General features: G+C 38.4%; 1 protein-coding gene across 1 annotated transcript; it reads right to left on the reverse strand.

The window, feature by feature from the left end:
• Nucleotides 1-541: 541 nt before the first annotated feature.
• LOC144636895 (poly(A) RNA polymerase GLD2-like) lies at nt 542-15498 on the reverse strand (the record flags this gene model as incomplete). Its single annotated transcript, XM_078496100.1, has 15 exons — nt 542-700; nt 2126-2856; nt 3736-3809; nt 5625-5716; nt 6631-6699; nt 8240-8313; nt 9473-9519; nt 9983-10111; nt 10898-10937; nt 11361-11397; nt 12639-12705; nt 13115-13187; nt 13319-13413; nt 14109-14223; nt 14962-15498. Coding segments are annotated over 14 exons (1503 nt in total), but the record flags the coding sequence as incomplete, so codon positions are not given.
• Between the last annotated feature and the right edge of the window lie 3716 nt (nt 15499-19214).

Raw genomic sequence — 19214 nt, forward strand, 5'->3', positions numbered from 1 at the left:
CGGCGAATAAGATTTACCGAAAATAATTCCCGCTTCTATGGACTTTCTTTATTGCAGACACTAAATTGTGGTCCCGAAGGTGTCCGTTATAGTGAAAGTTGACTGTAGATGTAGCTGTGACAGCTAACGGGAACACTCGAGTCGCGAGACGTTCAAATTATTTTTACATATCGCTAATCCCTGAGGCTGACATCATAAAACGACACGGAAAGTGCATTTCATAAAACTACCCAAGGTAATTCAATCACAAGAGAAAAGTAAAGCAACTGACTATTAAAAGACGGTGGTTAAGGGGGTTTTCCCTCGTGAATCGTGAAATGGCTGTCTTTTTTCCAGTGAAACGCGATTGAGGGTGGGAATAGTTTTTTCATGACCCGTAAAGGCCTTTTTTCGTAATATTTTGTGAAACGTGAGCCCCTTAGCACCCTTAATTACATGTAGCTATACAAGTAAATTGACCGAATGGCTCTATTTGACCAAAAATAAAGGTATATAAGTTGAAACAATGATGTACATACTATCAAATTTGAGCATATATCATTGCACTTTATTTCATAAAATATGACAAATAATATTTATAAATACAATTCTCTATACTGTACACTTTATATAAACAAAGGTACAGTTTACAGTATAATTATAATCTCTCTTTAATCTCATGAATTACATATTTCAAACAGTGCATGGATTATTTACATTACTGAGTAAATCAAAGGCTCTTCGAGCAACCTCATGGTAATTCGATGAAGTGGCGTCCTTCGCTTTGTTTTTCAAATAAGCGTTCAAGAATGTAACGGTCTCACTTCATTTGCCTTTAAATGCTTTTTTTTTTTCATGTGAGTTGCGTCAATGGGTCACTGATGCTTTGTGCTCTCCGGCTTCGAAGCGCAAATTCTATTTTTCACCACCAAAATAAATTGTAACCTTTGAATATGGTTTTTACTGTCTTAGATGCGATAAATTGTGTGTTCAATTACTTTTCTGTCAGCACATATATAATATACATACCGGGCAGCGACTAGCCTCCCACGCAGTCGTTCTTAGGGGTGATCGCGTTACACTCCTCCCCGCGATTGCGTTACACGGTGTGGAACACAATCGCCCCTAAGAACGACTGCGTGGGAGGTTAGGCAGCGACAAGCGTTGTTATTTTTTGAACAGCCGATGAAATTTGAGATCTGCTCGCCTCAAAAAGATAAAAAACGGATGACGTGACACGAGGTGACGTAGCGCGAAACAGAAACGTGCTACGCATTTGTGTTTTTCCAGTGAGCTGAAACGTTTATTAAATCACGTCACATGCAATAATAATTTTCTATAACAGTTTAAGCGTAACTATATGTAGTCCATAGGTGCTATCAGTAATGTCACAATCTCACTTAATTTGCCTTCAAGTGTTTTCTTGCGTGAATGGGTCATTGATAGCTTTTTTTCTTCAAATAAGCGTTCAATAATGTAACACAATATCACTTTATTTCCCTGTGAATGTTTTATTTTTCCATGGGAATTGCATCATTGATGGTTCGTGCTCTCAGGCTTCGTAGCGCGAATTCTATTTCATCACAAAAATAAGTGTAACCTTTGATCCTTTTAAGCATTAAGTAAATTTGTTTTTTAAATATGTTTACTTTTCTGGCAGCACGTATAGCGTTATTTTAAGCAGCGAATAAAATTTGAGAGAAAGATGCGCGTTTTTGCACGACTCAAAAAGATGAAGAACGGATGACGTGACACAAAGATGATGTGACGCGAAACAAAAACGTGCATGAATGTTGTGTTTACTAAAACGCGTCTTTGAATGTTTTCTTACGTGAATGGGTCATTGTTAGCCTATGCTCTGAGGCTTCGTTGAGCGAATTCTATTCTCTTTTATCACCAGAGGATAAGAGTAAGTGATCCTCTTTCGATTTGTTTTGTGAAATTCAGTTTACTGCCCTGAAAGAGAGAGACCCTGGAACGAGGTTGAAGAATAATTTGTTTCTGATTGACATGTGCTGAATGCGTTTAAAAGACCTTTCCATCAGCACGTTTCTCGTTTAATGATAAATTAATTGCGGTTTGATATCAGAATCGAGTGAGTGAGTGTTCGAGTGAGAAAATGCGGCCCATAACATAACCTCATTACCATTCGGTAAAAAGGGCTCAGGTCAACTTTGGGGATTTAAAATACTGTTGTGTCAAGACACTTGTGCACGGTGTACGTGACTTTTTTAACCCACTGTCAATATTTGAAGGTAAATGCTCTTTCTGAATGTTTTCGTGATGTCATACGAAGAAATTTCCTTAAGAATCGAGGTTCAATGAGCAAAGTCCTCTTTTGCACTTGCTGACATTTTAAAAGCAACAAGGGAAGTACAGAGTAAGCTTGCATTGAAAGTGAACTAGTTAAGTATATGTGCAAGGGCAGATTTGAAAGGAAAGTCTGCCATTTTGGTGGTGTAATAGGAAAGGTTTAGGGTACTGGCTATGCAGCTGATTGGTAAGCTATTGATAAATTCTGATTCGAAACCACTTCAGCATTTAAGACCTCTTCAACATTTTGTATGTACGCATTCCTGTCCACAGGATCGTTAGCATGAAGACAGTGGCAAGCTGTGACACTCCTATTAAAGCATACTCAAATGCTTTATACAGCTATACAATATGCATTTGATCGCGCAACTGTTATTCAAGTTGACACAAGGATCTTTGACAGTGTAACCCAGGTTTGCCGAGATCGTAGATATGTACAGGCTTTCAAGTCATCTTGCTCCCCACTCATGAACAGTGTTCAAATGTACAAAGGATACACGGCACATGTGTCTAGGTCACCTTGAGGCTTTCAAGACTTGGTGAAATTTTAAGCGTATGCCAGGCCTAAAGGACATTCAAAGCAAACTTGTGTTATTATCTTGAGGCATTTAGTTATCATTAAATGTTCACTGCAGGTTAAAGAATTAACCATCATTTCAGACAAAAGACGCTTGAACACTCAAGATTCGGTCGCATTCACCCTTTTTCATGTTGCAAAAGGTCGCTTGATTTTTCTAATATTAGGGAAGTGGTCATAACAAGTGTACTCGACGAGGACCCACCTAGTGTAGGGGTAGGGGGGCTATGCAAGACTACACCTGTCTGATTAGCCAAATGGACAAAATTTATTGGCCTTAAAATTCAAGTTGAGAGTTTCATATTTGGTGTGCATGAAGCTTGCATTGCCGGAGAAATGGCACGAGGAAGTTTGAATATTTTTCCTTAGTTTCTACCTCTGAGAGAGTGGGGGCTATATAAACAAGACACCATCTTTTAAGGTGGGGAAAGGGGGGTACATGAAGAGACCACCTGTCTTTTTGCAGACCTGTGGGTCCTGTCTGAGTACAATAGTTTTGACCATTTCCCTAAACTGCTCTAGCGCTCAGCTATAAAATTTACTATGTATTCCTCACCACACAAATTATCTAAATCTAACTCAAACGGAACTACCACACTTTAAAGGCACCCCCCCCCCCCCCCCCCACCACCCCCTTGGCACATGTTGTGAAATGTTAAGGGGGCAGGGGTAAGTTGAGCAAGACTATGAATAAACAATCATGTAAAATAATAATAAAAAATAACTCTACAAGTAAAATGCCTCAACTTCTAGTGGGACCATAGTTCAGACAGACAAATCGCAAATCTCCTAGTGGGCTATTTCCGTCGGACATGAATGACCAATCAAACACGTACATGTTATAACACTAGTGTTAAGGTACATACCAGCCTGAACTTCATATGAATTTTATCAAAGTGTTGGTGGACGGCTTTAGCAACATTGTTCCCATCAAAAGGTTCTGCAATAAAAAGCGAAGCAGTGTTAAATCAAGAAAAGACTACGAGCATTCCCTCTTTTTTCTTAGTTTGTTGAACGATGAAGCAAAAAAAAAAAAAAAAAACGCTGCGGAAAAATGAGTACGCGAATTCACTCGCACACTTTTTTTTTCACTTCACGCTCGACAAAGTGTGACGAGCGAGGTTCAAATCCCAACAAATGAGTTCCCGACTGTATAAAAAAATCAGACTTCCAAATGTTTGAATTCACTCAAGGTTGCTTATACCCCCAAAGTCCCATTCCGATCATGATTTTTGTTACATGTAAGTCGGTTGGTTGGTGATGTAAGTGAACAAAAAAAAAGAAACATTATATCTATTCTTACTATAAATAAACAGCAACGAGGACATCATACGTGTAACTCTTGGGCCGATTTCTGTAACACGTGCAAATGTAACGCATCCAACTCTCTGCGCAGAATTTACGTGCAATTAGCGCGCGCACACAAACAAGAGCAAGAGATAAATCGTTGTTTACTCATAAACGAGTGAGTAAACTATTCTTTTTTCCTATTAGTTTGAGTTTAGCGGTCAATCTCTCTATATAATGAATACAGATCCATTTCTATGGCAGAAAAATGAATTATCACCGGAAACGTGTACTTTGCCAGTACTTGCAAATAAATTATTAAGGAATTATGTGGTATATACAGGGTCTTCAGTGCTCGAAGCTAACACTCGTTCACTCGTCAAAAACGAGTTAAATTTCCCACTGGACGAGTGAAATTTCCACTTACTCTTGCTCATTGACGAGTACACTGTCCCTTTGCTTCATTTGTCTTTGATTTTATATATATTGAGTTAATAAAAATGACTATTAATTGCATGCTTTGTCTTCTATTCACGATCGTGCATCTCACGACGCCATTTTGAAATTCGTGAGAAACTTGGTTACAGAAAGCCTGAAGCATGCGCTGTGGACAACAACACTGCGGGCGTCTGTGATTGCCAGTGAAGCGTGATAAACCTATGTGTTCCAGCTGATCTATTGAGTTTTTCTTTGCCTTGTTGCTGGTAAAAACAACAACAACCATGGTAGCTTGCCGTAGTTTTTCTTTGCTAAACTACTTTAAGGGGACTGGTCAAAGCACAGAAGAAGGTAAAACAGCACCTGTGAATGAGATGAATGAATCAAGTTGCATCGATCGGTATGCCGAGTGATGAAGGCTGCGAGAATTCCGAGTGTTCAGAATGAACACTGCTGACAATGTTGATTTTTTAGAAGACAAACTTCTCGTTAAAGCAAGTTATGAATTATGGGACCAGTTAGGTTTCCTCTAGGACTAGTAAAAACTTCCGTTCACTTGTCCATGGAAGACTACTCGCAAAAGTTAGTTTCGAGCACTGGAGTCTTCCTGCTCCTAAAGGAATACGGTGACCCCCCTTTTTTTCACAAATTAGGTTCCCTTTAGGTTAACAACCAACAGTCAAAGTTTGATGAAAGATCTATGAGCAGTTCTATTCCCCAGGAATTACCTTAAAGGGACATGGTCAGCATTCTTACCGCGCTGACCTGGACACTACATGTAGTTTTCACGTTTTTAAAAAAAAAAGACCACTGTGGACTTTTTTTCAAAACAAACCTTCAGAAATCTGCTTCAATCTTCTCAGTGTTTCACTAAATGGGACAATTTAGAAAAAAAAAAACACTGAGAAGATTGAAGCAGATTTCTGAAGATTCTCTACGCGTATTTTGATTTCGGTTAAGGTGGACTTTTTTCAAAACGTGAACGCTGACCATGTCCCTTTAACTGGACGTTGTTGTTGTTGCAACTTACCCTCTATAACAACAGGTTTTCTTAAATTCCAATCTCCACCATGTCTTGGATAAGCAGCCCCCATTGCAATGGATATATAGTCACTGTTCCATCTGGAAACAACATAACAGGAACCGTTTTGAAAACACATTCTTTTGCTATCAATGGTAGGGGTTGCTTTAACTTCAATCAATTCTACACAGGGGTGGCGCAGTGGTAAGAGCGCTCGCCTCCCACCAATGTAGCCCAGGTTCGATTTCGGTCCGGTGTCATATGTGGGTTGAGTTTGTTGTTGGTTTTTGTCCTTCTCCGACAGTTTTTTTCGGGTTCTCCGGTTCTCCTCCCTCCACAAAAACCAACACTCCAAATTCCAATTCGATCTTCAATGCACGTATACACCGAATGCAAATATGGCGGATCACTCGTTTGGTGCCTGGGACGAGCTGCATAAAAGCGAGGCTAGTCAGGCTTCGGTGTTTTGTTTTGACAATGCTTTCGTACAGAAGTATTGCTTATTCGTCGATCTGGTGTGTTTCTTTTCGCTACTCCTATGAGTTGCTGTGTTTCTGAATGCCACGAGAAGTGATAGAAGTGTTCACTGTTTGCCTCTTAGGGAAAAATTGGATCAATGCAATTCGCTGAGACGAAAGAAAGGAGTACAAAGGAGTTCATGATCGCCGCGGGAACTGTTAATTTGTTCGCTATGTTTCAGGTTAGAAGATCTTAGAAAAATGTGTAAGCGATCACATTTAGCTCCAAGTCGTTCTTATTTGGCTCAATGCTTTCACTAGCTTTAACTATCGGGGCAGTTGAATTTCATTCACTTCCTTCTAATGGATGCCTTGTTAAAGGGAACACCTCACTCGATAATATTAATGCTAGCATGCACGTGGAGTACATTTGTACAAATGCATGCAGCAGCCATGTTTTAGTGCAAGTTCGCCAGGCATAACGCTGCATCTCAAAATGGATTTGGAATGAGTGTAAAGGGGCCTTTTTTTTAAGGGGATCCACAAGTAGCTCTTACCTAAAATCTACTGCATAGTACTTAAAAAAGCCAACAAATAGTTCTCCTAGAGATTGCCTGTTTTCTGACCTGTAGAAAAACAACAACATTAATTAAATAGTTATTTTCAATTAAAATCTCGAGAATCTAAATATTACTACTGCAGACTACATGTACATTGTACATGTAACAGCCATTACTTACATTTGTACAAAAAATGGAAAACAAACAGTACCATCTATTGCACAAAACCAAACAAATGAATTTAAAAATTAAAATCAAGTGGAAGAAAAAAAAACATTCATGCTAAACAAAGATCAAACAAAGATCTCTTTAGAGTACATACACCAACACTCTATAGCATTGTACAATTTATCACATATATAGCGAGAATTTTGGGCAATAAATCTCCCAAATAGATTTCTATATTTGCTATATTTCATATGTGAGAAAAGCGATACGTCCAATCAGCTTCGCGTATAGCTTTCTTCACATGTGAAAAATATAACCAATCAGCATCTAGAGTGGAACGACCCAACCAATCAAAGCACGAGAACTCAAATGGTTTCCAACGAGGTTGAGCAAACAGCGAGCGGCAAGTTTGTTCCCTACGGCAGTTTATGCTTTGAAAATATGGCTACACGGTTTGTTCCTTTAAAAAACTTTGTCTTTAGAGTACTTTATGGAAAGGCAAGCAAACAGGAACTCGCTAAGCAAAACCGAAAGAATACGGTAATGAGATTATAACGATAAAAATCATTCTTCAAAGGCGGAGCGAAGACAAGCGAAGTGTCGATAAGTGAAAGCGAAGACAAGAATTTCTTCAAAACTTACAACACATCCGCGGACTTTCTAAGAATATTCAAGCACTAGCACCCTCGGGAACACCATGGTAAAGTAGATTGCATTTTTGAATGTGGATTTGCGTCGCAATTATTGCCTAATTAACCGACTCCTTGTGTGTAATATCGCAATTTTGTTCAAAATTCGCCTGCGTGTTTAGTTGATTCGCTTGTGGCGACGCTTCCTCGATGCGATACCAAAACTTTTGCTTTCAAAAAGTAACGCAATGTGTTTAATTAAATAAAGTTTTTGCAGAAGATTTTGTCGGCAGTAATTTTTCTTATTTGATTAAAAGTGGTTTCGCTTGAAAAGCGATGTGCATTTGCCTGCTTTGTTTTTCCTCCCGCTAGGTCAAACTGTAATATGTCAAAGGTTTATGTATTACTTAACATGAAAAATCGCGTAAACTTTACAATGCTTGAATTCTCGTTATATATATAATAAACAAATTACAGCATAGAAAGTGCTTTGTACGGATTTTTATTCACTCGTTGCAAAACTTTGGAAAACTCACTCGTTCGCTTCGCTCACTCGTTCGTTTTTCCAAAGTTTTGCAACTCGTGAATAAAAATCCGTACGTCGCACTTTCTATGAAGTAATCTATATGTACATAGTGCATACAGCAACACAATAAACAAAAAGAAATAATTACTGAAACACTCATGGTTTAACAGGACCATTGCAACCCTTTCCTTTCCTTCCCAGTTAGAGTCAAAGGAAACGTTATTATGCAAATAAGATGTTTTACACAAAGGAAGAAAGTACCAGCTTTGATGACTAGACTTACTGGTTGCAAGCAATTTGTTTACATGGGTCCTGACTCAAAAGACTTGACACATCTCCATGGTACTTGAACACTGCCTGATAAAAAAAGACTAAAATTCATACTTGCATTCAGGGCTTGTAGTAAACTTGAGGTTACTATTAATGTTCAGGGCTGCAAATAACAGTCGGTCATCAGACATTTGCCGACCAAAATGTCCGACGAAATCCGAATTGTGGTCAGACATGATGTCCAGACAATTTTTGATGCATAAATCATAAGACTAGTGCTAACTTGTAATTAGTAAAATTCAACCTTTTGCTTTTGATGGTGTCCGACCACAGTTTTGCCATTTTGTCCTGGTTTTTACGACCAAGATGGTGTCTTGGTAGGACATATGTCCTTTCAAGTGAAAAAAATTAATTGCAGACCTGTTGTAGTAAACTTGAATTTCAACTTGCTCTTTGGACAAGCAGCTCTCGACTGTTGCTTTGCATGGGGCAGTTGAGTGTTGCCTTTGTTTACCTTTTTATGATAATATTTATTTTATTTGGTAGATGTCATTTCCTGGGCCCTTGCCCACTGGGTAAGTGAGCAAGAAAGTCACTTGCAGGCAGCACAATCCATATGTCCTGGATGATTGGACAGGTATAGTTTTTTTCAGTTCGTCCCCTTTTGCATTGAAATTCAAAAGTAGTTACAGTACAGAACTCAGATGGTTACAGCGAACAAACATATTATGATGTCACTTTATCACCCACCCCCACCCCCACCCCCTTTTCCTCACGTTATTTACCAAATGCATTGATTTTTTTTATAATGGTACATTGTTGAGATATGCATTTAACAAATTAATGTACATGTATTAATAAGAGCGATTTTCACTTGAGAGTTGAACATAATTCGTCCTTACTTTGACATTACTGTACTACACATAATGATTGGTTGAAAAAACTTGCACCACTTTATTATCCATTTAGAAGAAAAACCAAAACCAATCGTAACTCACTCGCATACATTCTTTTTTACACTTTGTGCTGCCTACCATGTATACAGTACATGTACATGTATTTGTTCCAAGTTTAGATTGGTTCACCGAATTGTGGGGAATTGTGTGAACCTTTGTGATTGGCCAGAGTGATAACTTTTGTTTTGATTTTACTCACTCAATCCAAAATCGCTCTATGCTCAGCTAAAGCAATACAAACTGTTGAATTCTGTAATCAAACATTTTTTATGGTGTACAACTGTACTTACTGGATATTGCCTTTGCAAGACAGGAACTACAGCAGGCTTACAAACACCTGGCAACAGAGAACCACAAACATCCATGAAATTAGACACATTTCAATTACATAGTTACATGTACAATGTAGAGTAGCTTGGAGGGGGTTACGTAAGCTATGAATTTGTGTCATTATTGTCTGAAATCCGAGGGGGGGGGGGGGTACTCGAAATTGTTTTGCATGGGAACGCTCCATCTGGAGGTCCAACAACTTACCCTTTATTATATACCATTTTGATAGAAAAGGCACCCCTTTCATTGCAAAAGGGTACCCTTAGAATTCCACCTTTCAATATGTTTAAATGCAAACAAAAAGCCATTCTCATACAACTTTCACAGACAAGCTATTTGACCTTTTGAACCAGTGAACTTCTGTTTCCTGTGTGATCTCTTTAGATGATTGATGGTGCCAGCAAAAAATGTAACCATCAACTGAGCAGAGATTGCATGTTAAACACTGCGTTTATGTGTACTACCTTTACCTTGTAAATAGTGAATGACCATCAGTGTAAGAGAATAACTGGAAAGTGTTCCATGACTTGCATCATTGATGCCGTGTTGTTTGGCCCACCTCTTTATAAGCATCACCAAGGGCTGGACACGATAGTCCACTAAAATACAAAAAAGAAAACATCTCACACACACTTTGAAAATGATCAGCTGCTACAATGGCATAAAAAACTAAGAGTATTGCTACTTTTTCTGGATACATGTAGAATGTTAATCCATCACAGGACTACCAAGGGCTAAAATTTTGTCTCAGAGATAACTACCCACCCAACTTTACAGGTACATGCATGAAGAAAGGGGAAAAAAATTCTTGTTTATACAGCTTGTAAGAACAAAAACAAGACTGCGAACTTTCCAAATCATACATGTACATGTAGAGCCAGCATGCAAAGAAGTGCATGTCTGATAGCCGAGGACTAATGGATTTTGCAGCTGGGCCAGTGGATTTTATCCTTCACTTACCTGACAGGCAAGTGAAAGTTTTCAGGAAAAAATTTTTTGAGGAGATTAATCACGCTTTAAGGATTTTCTGGCTAATTAAAATTACTTTTGGGTTAGTGCATCCTGTCTACAGCTTGCCGAAGGACATCTTGAAAACTGAATTTCTTTGCACCCTTTCAGCTGTTAGTCCAGCATGTTAACCACTTAAACAAACTTGCTTCTCAACATTATTGAACACTCTCTTTGTTGCCCATTAATGCACACTTGCTTTTAGCCTTTTTACAATTTTAGGGTAGTGTCTTTGAAAATCAAATCATTAACCATACACCTGTATGTATGCAACTACAGTAAGTCAAATATTAGTATTAAGGTGCCTGACTTATAATGAATGAATAATGAATTATTGTCTAATTGCGGTACGGCATATCAATTTAACAACTATTTACCTCCACAATATGCTCGGAGTAAGTGAGTGTTCCTGACACCCTAAAAATAAAATAAAATGTACATGTAGATAATAAATTACACACCAAAACAAACTGCACCATGACTGTCACAATCATACAAAGAGACACTTAAATTATTACGCTAACAGAGGAACTCCAGTTTTTGAAGCCATGCGTGGTTTAGAGTAGGCATATTGCATCTCCTTCTGGATGGGATATATATATTGTAAATTTTACCATTGTAGTCTCTTTGCAGGAGGAGGGAGAGGGAGTACTCCCTCATTTTTAGCTATGTGACCGTCGCAGGAAAACGTACAGTGTGTTAAAGCCACATGTATCTGTGTAAACAGGTAAAAATGTTCCAATGTTTTGACATAACAGTGCCTCTTTAGCCAGGATTACATGTACAGTAAGCATACGAACATGGAAGACGAACACAATTGCTATGAGGAAAAAAACTTACCACAACATTGTTAATGTTTATATCGCACTCACAGCCACTATAAGGAATAGAAAAAAAAATATTTGTGAATTTAATAGCTACAACAAAGATACTGTATGTTGTGGTTTAAATTTATCTTTGGTTGAAAATTTTCTTATCAGTAACTTTAGATAAATTTAAAGGTCCACATTATTGAAAACCTATAAAGGGATCTTCTTCCACAAAATGGGAAAAATTGCTATTGAACGTCCACCCTTTAAGTTATTTTCTGACATAACAACAGTTCACTGATGGACACAAAATAATGATCTTCAAGTTGTGCTTGGTGATATACTGTCAAAATTTTCTTCTACTGTCAGGCACCCATGGATTTAAAATGCAATACATACTAGTTATACAACACTTTCTCGTGGTATACTATGGAATATCCCACTTGTCACTTGTATTTTCTTGGTATACACACGAGCCTTTAGGCTCGTGTGTATACCGGAAAATACAAGTGACAAGTGGGATATTCCATAGTATACCACGAGAAAGTGTTGTATAACTATTTTATACCATGCCATAGAAAATATGCTTACTAAATTTCGTCGAGAATACAATTGCAGCGCACGATGGGAAGGTTGAGTTGAATACTGTCGAATATACAACGGCTTTCCTGTATTCTGATTGGCTGTATTTTCTATGGCATGGTATAAATACTAGTTATGCAACGCTTTCGAGTGGTATACTATGGAATATCCCACGAGTCACTTGTATTTTTCTCGGTATACACACGAGCCTTTAGGCGAGTGTGTATGCCAAGAAAATACAAGTGACAAGTGGGATATTCCATAGTATACCACAAGAAAGTGTTGTGTAACTATTTTATACCATGCCATAGAAAATACGCTTACTAAATTTCGTCAAGAATACAGTCGCAGCGCACTATGGGAAGGTTGGGTTGAATACAGTCGAATATACAACGGCTTTCCTGTATTCTGATTGGCTGTATTTTCTATGGCATGGTATAAAATCTTGAACATGTAGACATACATGTATGTACCCTTGACCTAATACAATAAACGTGTTGTTACAGAAAATAATTATTCATAAACCTTCCAAGGAAGGTTTTTGGTTTGAATTCCCCCACCCCTTTGGAAATCCCAGTTAAGCCCCACACCTTCCTTCAAAAATGTTGGTCTTTGAGACCCTTATCCCCTCGGAATTTTCAATGACCTTCCATGGGGTGGGTCTAGATAATTGCTGAAACTGCACATTAAAATAATATTGCATATGGTTTCATATTTTTTAGCTCACCTTATCATATCTTTGAACTTCAGAATTGGCACTTTAGCAGGGATTACCTGGGATTTACTTAGGAAAGCTGTTGAAAAATGCAGCAATGTTGTGATTGTTATTACTGCACATGTAAATGAATATCATTTATTATTTCTCAACATTCGGCTAATATGATGATGATGGATGATGATGATAATATTTTTGTTGTTTTGTTTTGTCACTTCAAGTGAGACCAGTCATGATATTTGACCCTACCCTGTCATCAATAGATGTATGGCCACCCCGAGGGGAGAGCACCGCCCCCCCTGGCCCGGGCCCCTCCCCCCCTTCACAAATTTTTACATACGGCCAAATTTCCATGGCCTGTTGCTGGCCATATTAATGGGTTCCACTTCAAGTTTCAATCTGTTTGCACAACATACTTTCTCCAAGAACCAGTACATGACTGTGTGCATTGTGCTGGATTGTGCTGGGATTTCAAGAGAGGTACTTACAGTTATTAGGGTCGTTGTTTAGCAATCTCTGCATTTGCCGTAAAACTGACATGGCTTGTTGTCTGTTGTTTGGCTGCAATGCAAAAAGAAAGCCATGATTTGAAAATTAAATGTGTCACTCTGTAAAACAGCAATTCATAAGCTGTGTGTCATAACAGTAATGGGCACAAGACAAGAATAAATACCGAGAATGTGTAATCATACCTGTCTTAAATGATTCAAAATGCAACAGAAATCTGCGTCACTTGAATCACCACCAAAGCCATTGCTTGATGAGCCACAAAGCTGCAAAGAGCAACCTGAAATTATAAGAATCAGTGTAATTACTTGTACAAGTACAAATCGTTAATAAAATTAATGTACTTAACTATAAAGTACTTGTAAACATGTATAGGTTTTAAAAATTGTTTATGCACTGGGATCTTTGTAGATTCCACTGTCAGATAAGGTAATCTCATTGGCCAAAAGATTTCTGACACGTAGTGAAGGACAGTGTGAACAAGTGACACTAAACGGATAACTCTAGGCAGTTGAACAGATAACTGTAGCCATTTGAACAGCTGAATTTTTCCACTGATCAGATCCCCTGAGCTTTTCAAACAGATGCTCTTTTCTGAGAAGATGACCCAAGCCATTTGAAGGGATGCCAAATGTTTTCTGAAGGGATGACTCAAGCCTTTCAAATGGGTGCAAGTTGTTTTCTGACAAGATCACCCAGGCTGTTCAAATGGATGCTATTTTTGTCTGAATGGGTAGCAAACAGAATTCCATTTGAAAATTGACAGGCATGTTCATGTATTCACATGGGAGGATGTGGCAATAATAATATTGTTCTTTTTGTCTGATTTCCTTTTTTTAATGTACAACCAGAAAAATGACTTGATTAATTATGACATTAGTCCTTTTTACTCACTGACTTTTCTTGTTATAATTTCAACATTAAACTTAGGGTTGACACACAGATCTCATGACATGAAGTGTAGACACACAATACCTGGAAAAACTGAAGACAAAATTGTCTCTAAAAATGACTTTAACTCTAACTTCTTTTGCAATATTTCCATAGTTTGCACACTCTTTAGACATTCCTCTTGTATCTCTTTGGTGAGCTAAAAGCAAAAAAAAAAATACAAGTTATTGTAACTACGAGCAATGTAGAAATGCATACCGTAATAATTCGATAGCGCCATCCTTCCAATAAGCGCCCCCTTCCGAATAAGCGCCCCCCTTCGAATGTGTTTTTGTAAATAAGCGCCCCTATTCCAATAAGCGCCCCCATTCTTATAAGCGCCCCCATTCTTATAGGTGTCCCTATTCTAATAAGCGCCCCCTATTGCAGATAAATGCCCCTACTGAAGTCATCGACGTCGAATAGATAAACGCATGGTTGTTTTTCGAAAAATTAAATAAGCGCCCTGTCCCGAATAAGCGCCTGGTCCCTTGAGGTGCCAAAAGAATAAGCGCCCCGGGGTAAATCGAATCATTACGGTACATACAGTGTACACTGTATGAGTCTTTAATATACAGGTTATTAAGTTGGATTAATAAAGCTAGAGCATGATGTACAATTAACAGTACTTTAAAATACACAATCACATAATAAATTATATGCACATGATTGTATGTTTATCAATTTTTCAAACTGGTTCGATGTCTATTCTCTCTGTTTCTGATCATGATAATCAATAATGAGACAGTGAAAATAACAATAGAACTGGCTTAAAACAAAGTCAGTTTATACCAAAGATAAATTAAGCCACAACATGCAAAGTCACTATGCAATGCAAAAGCTTAGCTTGATTTGGCATAATTTTGTATTATACAAAATTATTTGGCAAGATACTTACTGTGTCCAGAGTAAACACAGGTGGTTCCACATCAAATGGGTTAAACTCTAACAATCTACTAGTTTTTTTCGCTTGAGGTGCAGTGTAATTTCTTTTAGCTCGTTTAGCATCTATTTCATCTTGATAGCCTGGTGTAGCAGTGGAGTGATGACGGCGCTTTGCTGGTCTCCTTCCAGTATCTTCTCCACTACTGCTGTATAATGCCTCCCCACTACTCAGGCTTATAGTTCTTTGTTCACGAGTCACATTCACTTGAAGTGTACCATGTTTGGATGAGGTTGTACTGCTTGTCGTAGTTGAAGTTGTATTTTTAGTTTTCTTGTCTGTAGATTGAGTATCATTTTTTGACTTTTGGTTAAGTGCGGATGATGTTATTGGTTTCGGGTATCTCCTGTTGAACGGAGAATGATTACTGTTTTCACCTTTGGGAAGGTATTTATCAAGGTCAATAAACGTTGGGGTGTTGACTGGCTGCTTGTTTTCACCTTTGGGAAGGTATTTATCAAGGTCAATAAATGTCGGGGTTTGCGGCTCTTTTTTGGTGGGGGGGGACTGGTTGCTTGTGCCAATGATAAGGTGTTCTTCTAGTTTTATTGTAGTTGGCCATGGTCTTGTTTACATTCTAACAAAACAAAGAAACAAAAAACATTCATTAGTTATGAAACTGTCACTTATGGTTTAATGAACATGATTTGATTTGATATTACTAATCCTAATCTTCTTTGATAGACGAATACCGTAAATGATCTTATAAACGCCGGGGCGTCTATTAAATTTTAGGGGTCCTAGGGGAGGCGTTTAATTAACAATTAGACGGCAAGCTCGAGGTTTCTATCAAAGAAGATTAGGATGGGTTCTCCAGTTTGTCAAATGCAATAACAATCTCAACAGTAGTGTTTATGGGTGCATGTAATTTCTTATCGCTACAATTTCAATGAGAGTTACTGTAATGTCCTCAAATAAAGTAAAAACTTCACCCCAAATAAAGATGTCACAAACTGTATAATCATATAGGCAGAAAAATCTTGCCTCTTTGGTTGGCAAATTATGTGAGAGGGTAAATAGAAGGATTGTAGTTTGATGAGCTCGAGTTTAGGTCAATTCATGACGGCATTGTTTACACTTTAATTAATATAATTATTTGCATTGTCTGTTGTGAAGAAGTGCTACTAATGTAACTACGTACTTACTCCGGATCAATTTAGGTTTCTGGGAAACTGCTCACCTACCCCTCCCCAAACCTAACATTAACCCTTACTTATCGCTTTGGGCAAAATGTTAGGTTTGGGGAGGGGTAGGTGAGCAGTTTCCCAGAAACCTAAATTGATCCCTTACTCCTTATCTTAAAAACATCAGGCAGCGATAAGTTTATCTTTCTATATTCTTGTAAAAAACTACATGTATCTTTGGCAAGAAACAATTGGAAGATAATTATATTTCATGTAGGACTTTCTGTCTGTCTTGAGTTCCATGGTTGGCGTCAAGACTTCATTGCATTTTTTTTTTAACAGGAGAAGGAAGACTTATGCAAAAGTTGTGCAGCCTCGCAGCCAAAGGGTGTATTTTACTACATCCCATGTTGAATATACGAAAATATTTTCAAAATGCTGACAAGGCACGCCAGAAAAATTATCCGGCAAGGTTTAAAACCCACGCCGAAAAGTTCCTCTTCGCATACACAAGTTTACGTTGGCATGCAACGTCCAAACTTGGAAAATAAAACGGAATTTTTCGATTAAAGCTTTCAATAAAGGATATTCAATACTATCAATGCCAAACAGCAGAATAGTTTCTTACCTAAAGCAGCAAACAGAGTGATAGTTCATAAACTTCGACAAGCCGCCATTTTTACTCTCGTTAGAAGGCGCGTGATCTTGGTGAGAAGCCGCTGACTAAAGTTCGCAATTTCAAACGACCGGGAGGACTGGGGATGAAAATGGCGGCGGAACTAAGCGGGATATTATAAACCCTTTGACTCCTGGAGATTTTCCAAAAAAACGCATTTTTTAGGTGTTTTTGACCTTTTAAGGTCTATTATAAGCTAAAATGGCTCTAAATCACTCAAATCAGCCCTCGAAAGATAAAATGCATCCTTATTTCTCACCAGAATGACGTTTAACAACTTTTTAGCTCGTGCATGCGCACAAATCAAACTTTGAACATAGTTTTTGGACGATAAACCATCCTACCACTTTAGGCTTTTGGTTTTTTTTTTTTCTTTCGCTTTTCCTTTTTTTCTTCTTCCTTTCTTTTTGCTGCAGTGTTTAGCCTTCTAGCAGGCTTCTTTTAGTAGAAGAATTTTCGCGAAAGCGTAAACGGGGCAAGAACTACTTCCAATGGACAAGCAATGGGTGGAAAGAGGCAATTTTCCTCTGAGTTTTTCGCTAAAATTTTGAAGCGTTTTGGTGCATATTTCAAGTTCCATTTATCTAATCGCGCTGGTTTAGGTATCGTTGGAAAGGTCTTCTACTGCTTCACAATTTGAGCATAGATGTCGCCTTTCTGGGTGAAAGGTGATAACGTCACAAGCGGGACAAATGCCCCGATCCTTTGCGGCCGGTTTAGGCCGGTGCAGGAGTCAAAGGGTTAACGAGAGCAGTTTTAAGCGGACCCGATCGTGAAAACATTTTCTTATGGATGTACCAAATCAATGTCGTTTGTAAACTTTCATCTCGGCATATACGTATTTTTTTGGACATTTCGAAAGGACAGCGCTGTCGCCATGCATTCCGAGCACGTTCTCGAACCCAGCCTCTCACGCGTCTCTGCACTCGAACTGTAGGTTGTTAGCTCAAGTTGTTAGCAGACGTATAATTTCGGGAGTCTCGGGCTAGAAGAGAGACTACCAGCATTTGTTGACAAACTACTCTAGCCGATAACACAACAACAATCATCCTATCTTAATTTCATTGAGAGGACTAAAATTTCGGAGAACGCAATTTTATTATAGTATCAATGGACGTATGTAACCAGCTTGCAATTATACTAAGGTTCCTCAACCCTCCCTCAAGTGGAGGGAATTCAAACAGTATGCGAGGCATACGACACTTATTATAAATACACACCTCCCATCCCTACATGTTTACTTGCACAAGCGCTCAGGTTTATATTACAGGAAAACTCATTCCAGTTTTGTGGTAAAAATTACCTACAAACACACGGAACGGCCATGGCGTGGGCACTTAAATGGCGGCATATAATTATGGGCAGAGTAGTCGATACAGAAATCCTTAGCCAATTGCAAAGCGCAATCAAACCTCTCGCTTGGAAACGATAAATCGCCGACGACATTTTCTTCCTCTGGGACACAAACAGAGAGGTCTTACGAATAACTCAGTTCATTGAGCAAGGAAATAATCATCATCCTACAATCAAGCTCACGGCTAAAATTTCTGATACAGAAACTACTTTCCTGGACATCAGCGTTTAAAAAGGCGAAAGATTCATATACGAGTCAGTGCTTGATCGACAAATATACCCATTACAAGCCCACTGAAACATTTCAGTACACTCATTACTCCTCATGTCACCCACCAGGCTGAGTTAAGAAAAGTGTCATCAAAGGGGAAGGCTTCAGAATGCTTAGAAAAAATTCCTCTTTTAAGAGAGAGTTTAAAACAACATTTGGGTAAACAAATCTAACTCTACTGAGGGACTGGTTTCTTATCGATCAAAAATTTTGATTGGTGATATGCCGCCATGGTCTCCTAATGCCGCGAAACCTCGCCCCTGTGTAATGCCAAGAAGCCCAGTACGAAATATTCTCTAGTGTGATCAGTACTAAAACAGCATTTGAGACGTTGCTGTGCTCTCGAGACTTTCTAGTTATAAAGGACTTGGAGGCTGCACTTGCACAACCTCGTTCTCAAAGACTTTCCTCCTTCTGAAAGACCCGGGAAATGATGAGTTAGAACCTAAGAGGAAACATGCAGACGTCTCATGACAAGAACCATGCAAGACGAACTAGGGAAAGAGACTTTTAGACAAAGAGGTGGTTTTGGTTGACAGTTTATGGGTTGAATAGTGGTCAAACACATTAAACGACGGACAGAAGACAGTCTGCCAGGCGGCCCGCAGGCAGTAGTCGATTTTTTTTTTTAATTTCCAATAAACGTTTTTATTACTTTTAAGTTGTAATTTGTTGAACCATTCATAAATTTAAAAATAACTGAAGAGAAGAGAGAAAAGGAAAGAATAGAAGACGAAGAGAAAAGAAGAGAAGAGAAGAGAACGCGAACAAAAATACTACAAAG

This window comes from Oculina patagonica, chromosome 1 (assembly GCF_052425735.1).
Source record: "Oculina patagonica isolate OP01 chromosome 1, crgOcupat, whole genome shotgun sequence".
NCBI classification, from domain to species: Eukaryota; Metazoa; Cnidaria; class Anthozoa; order Scleractinia; family Oculinidae; genus Oculina; species Oculina patagonica.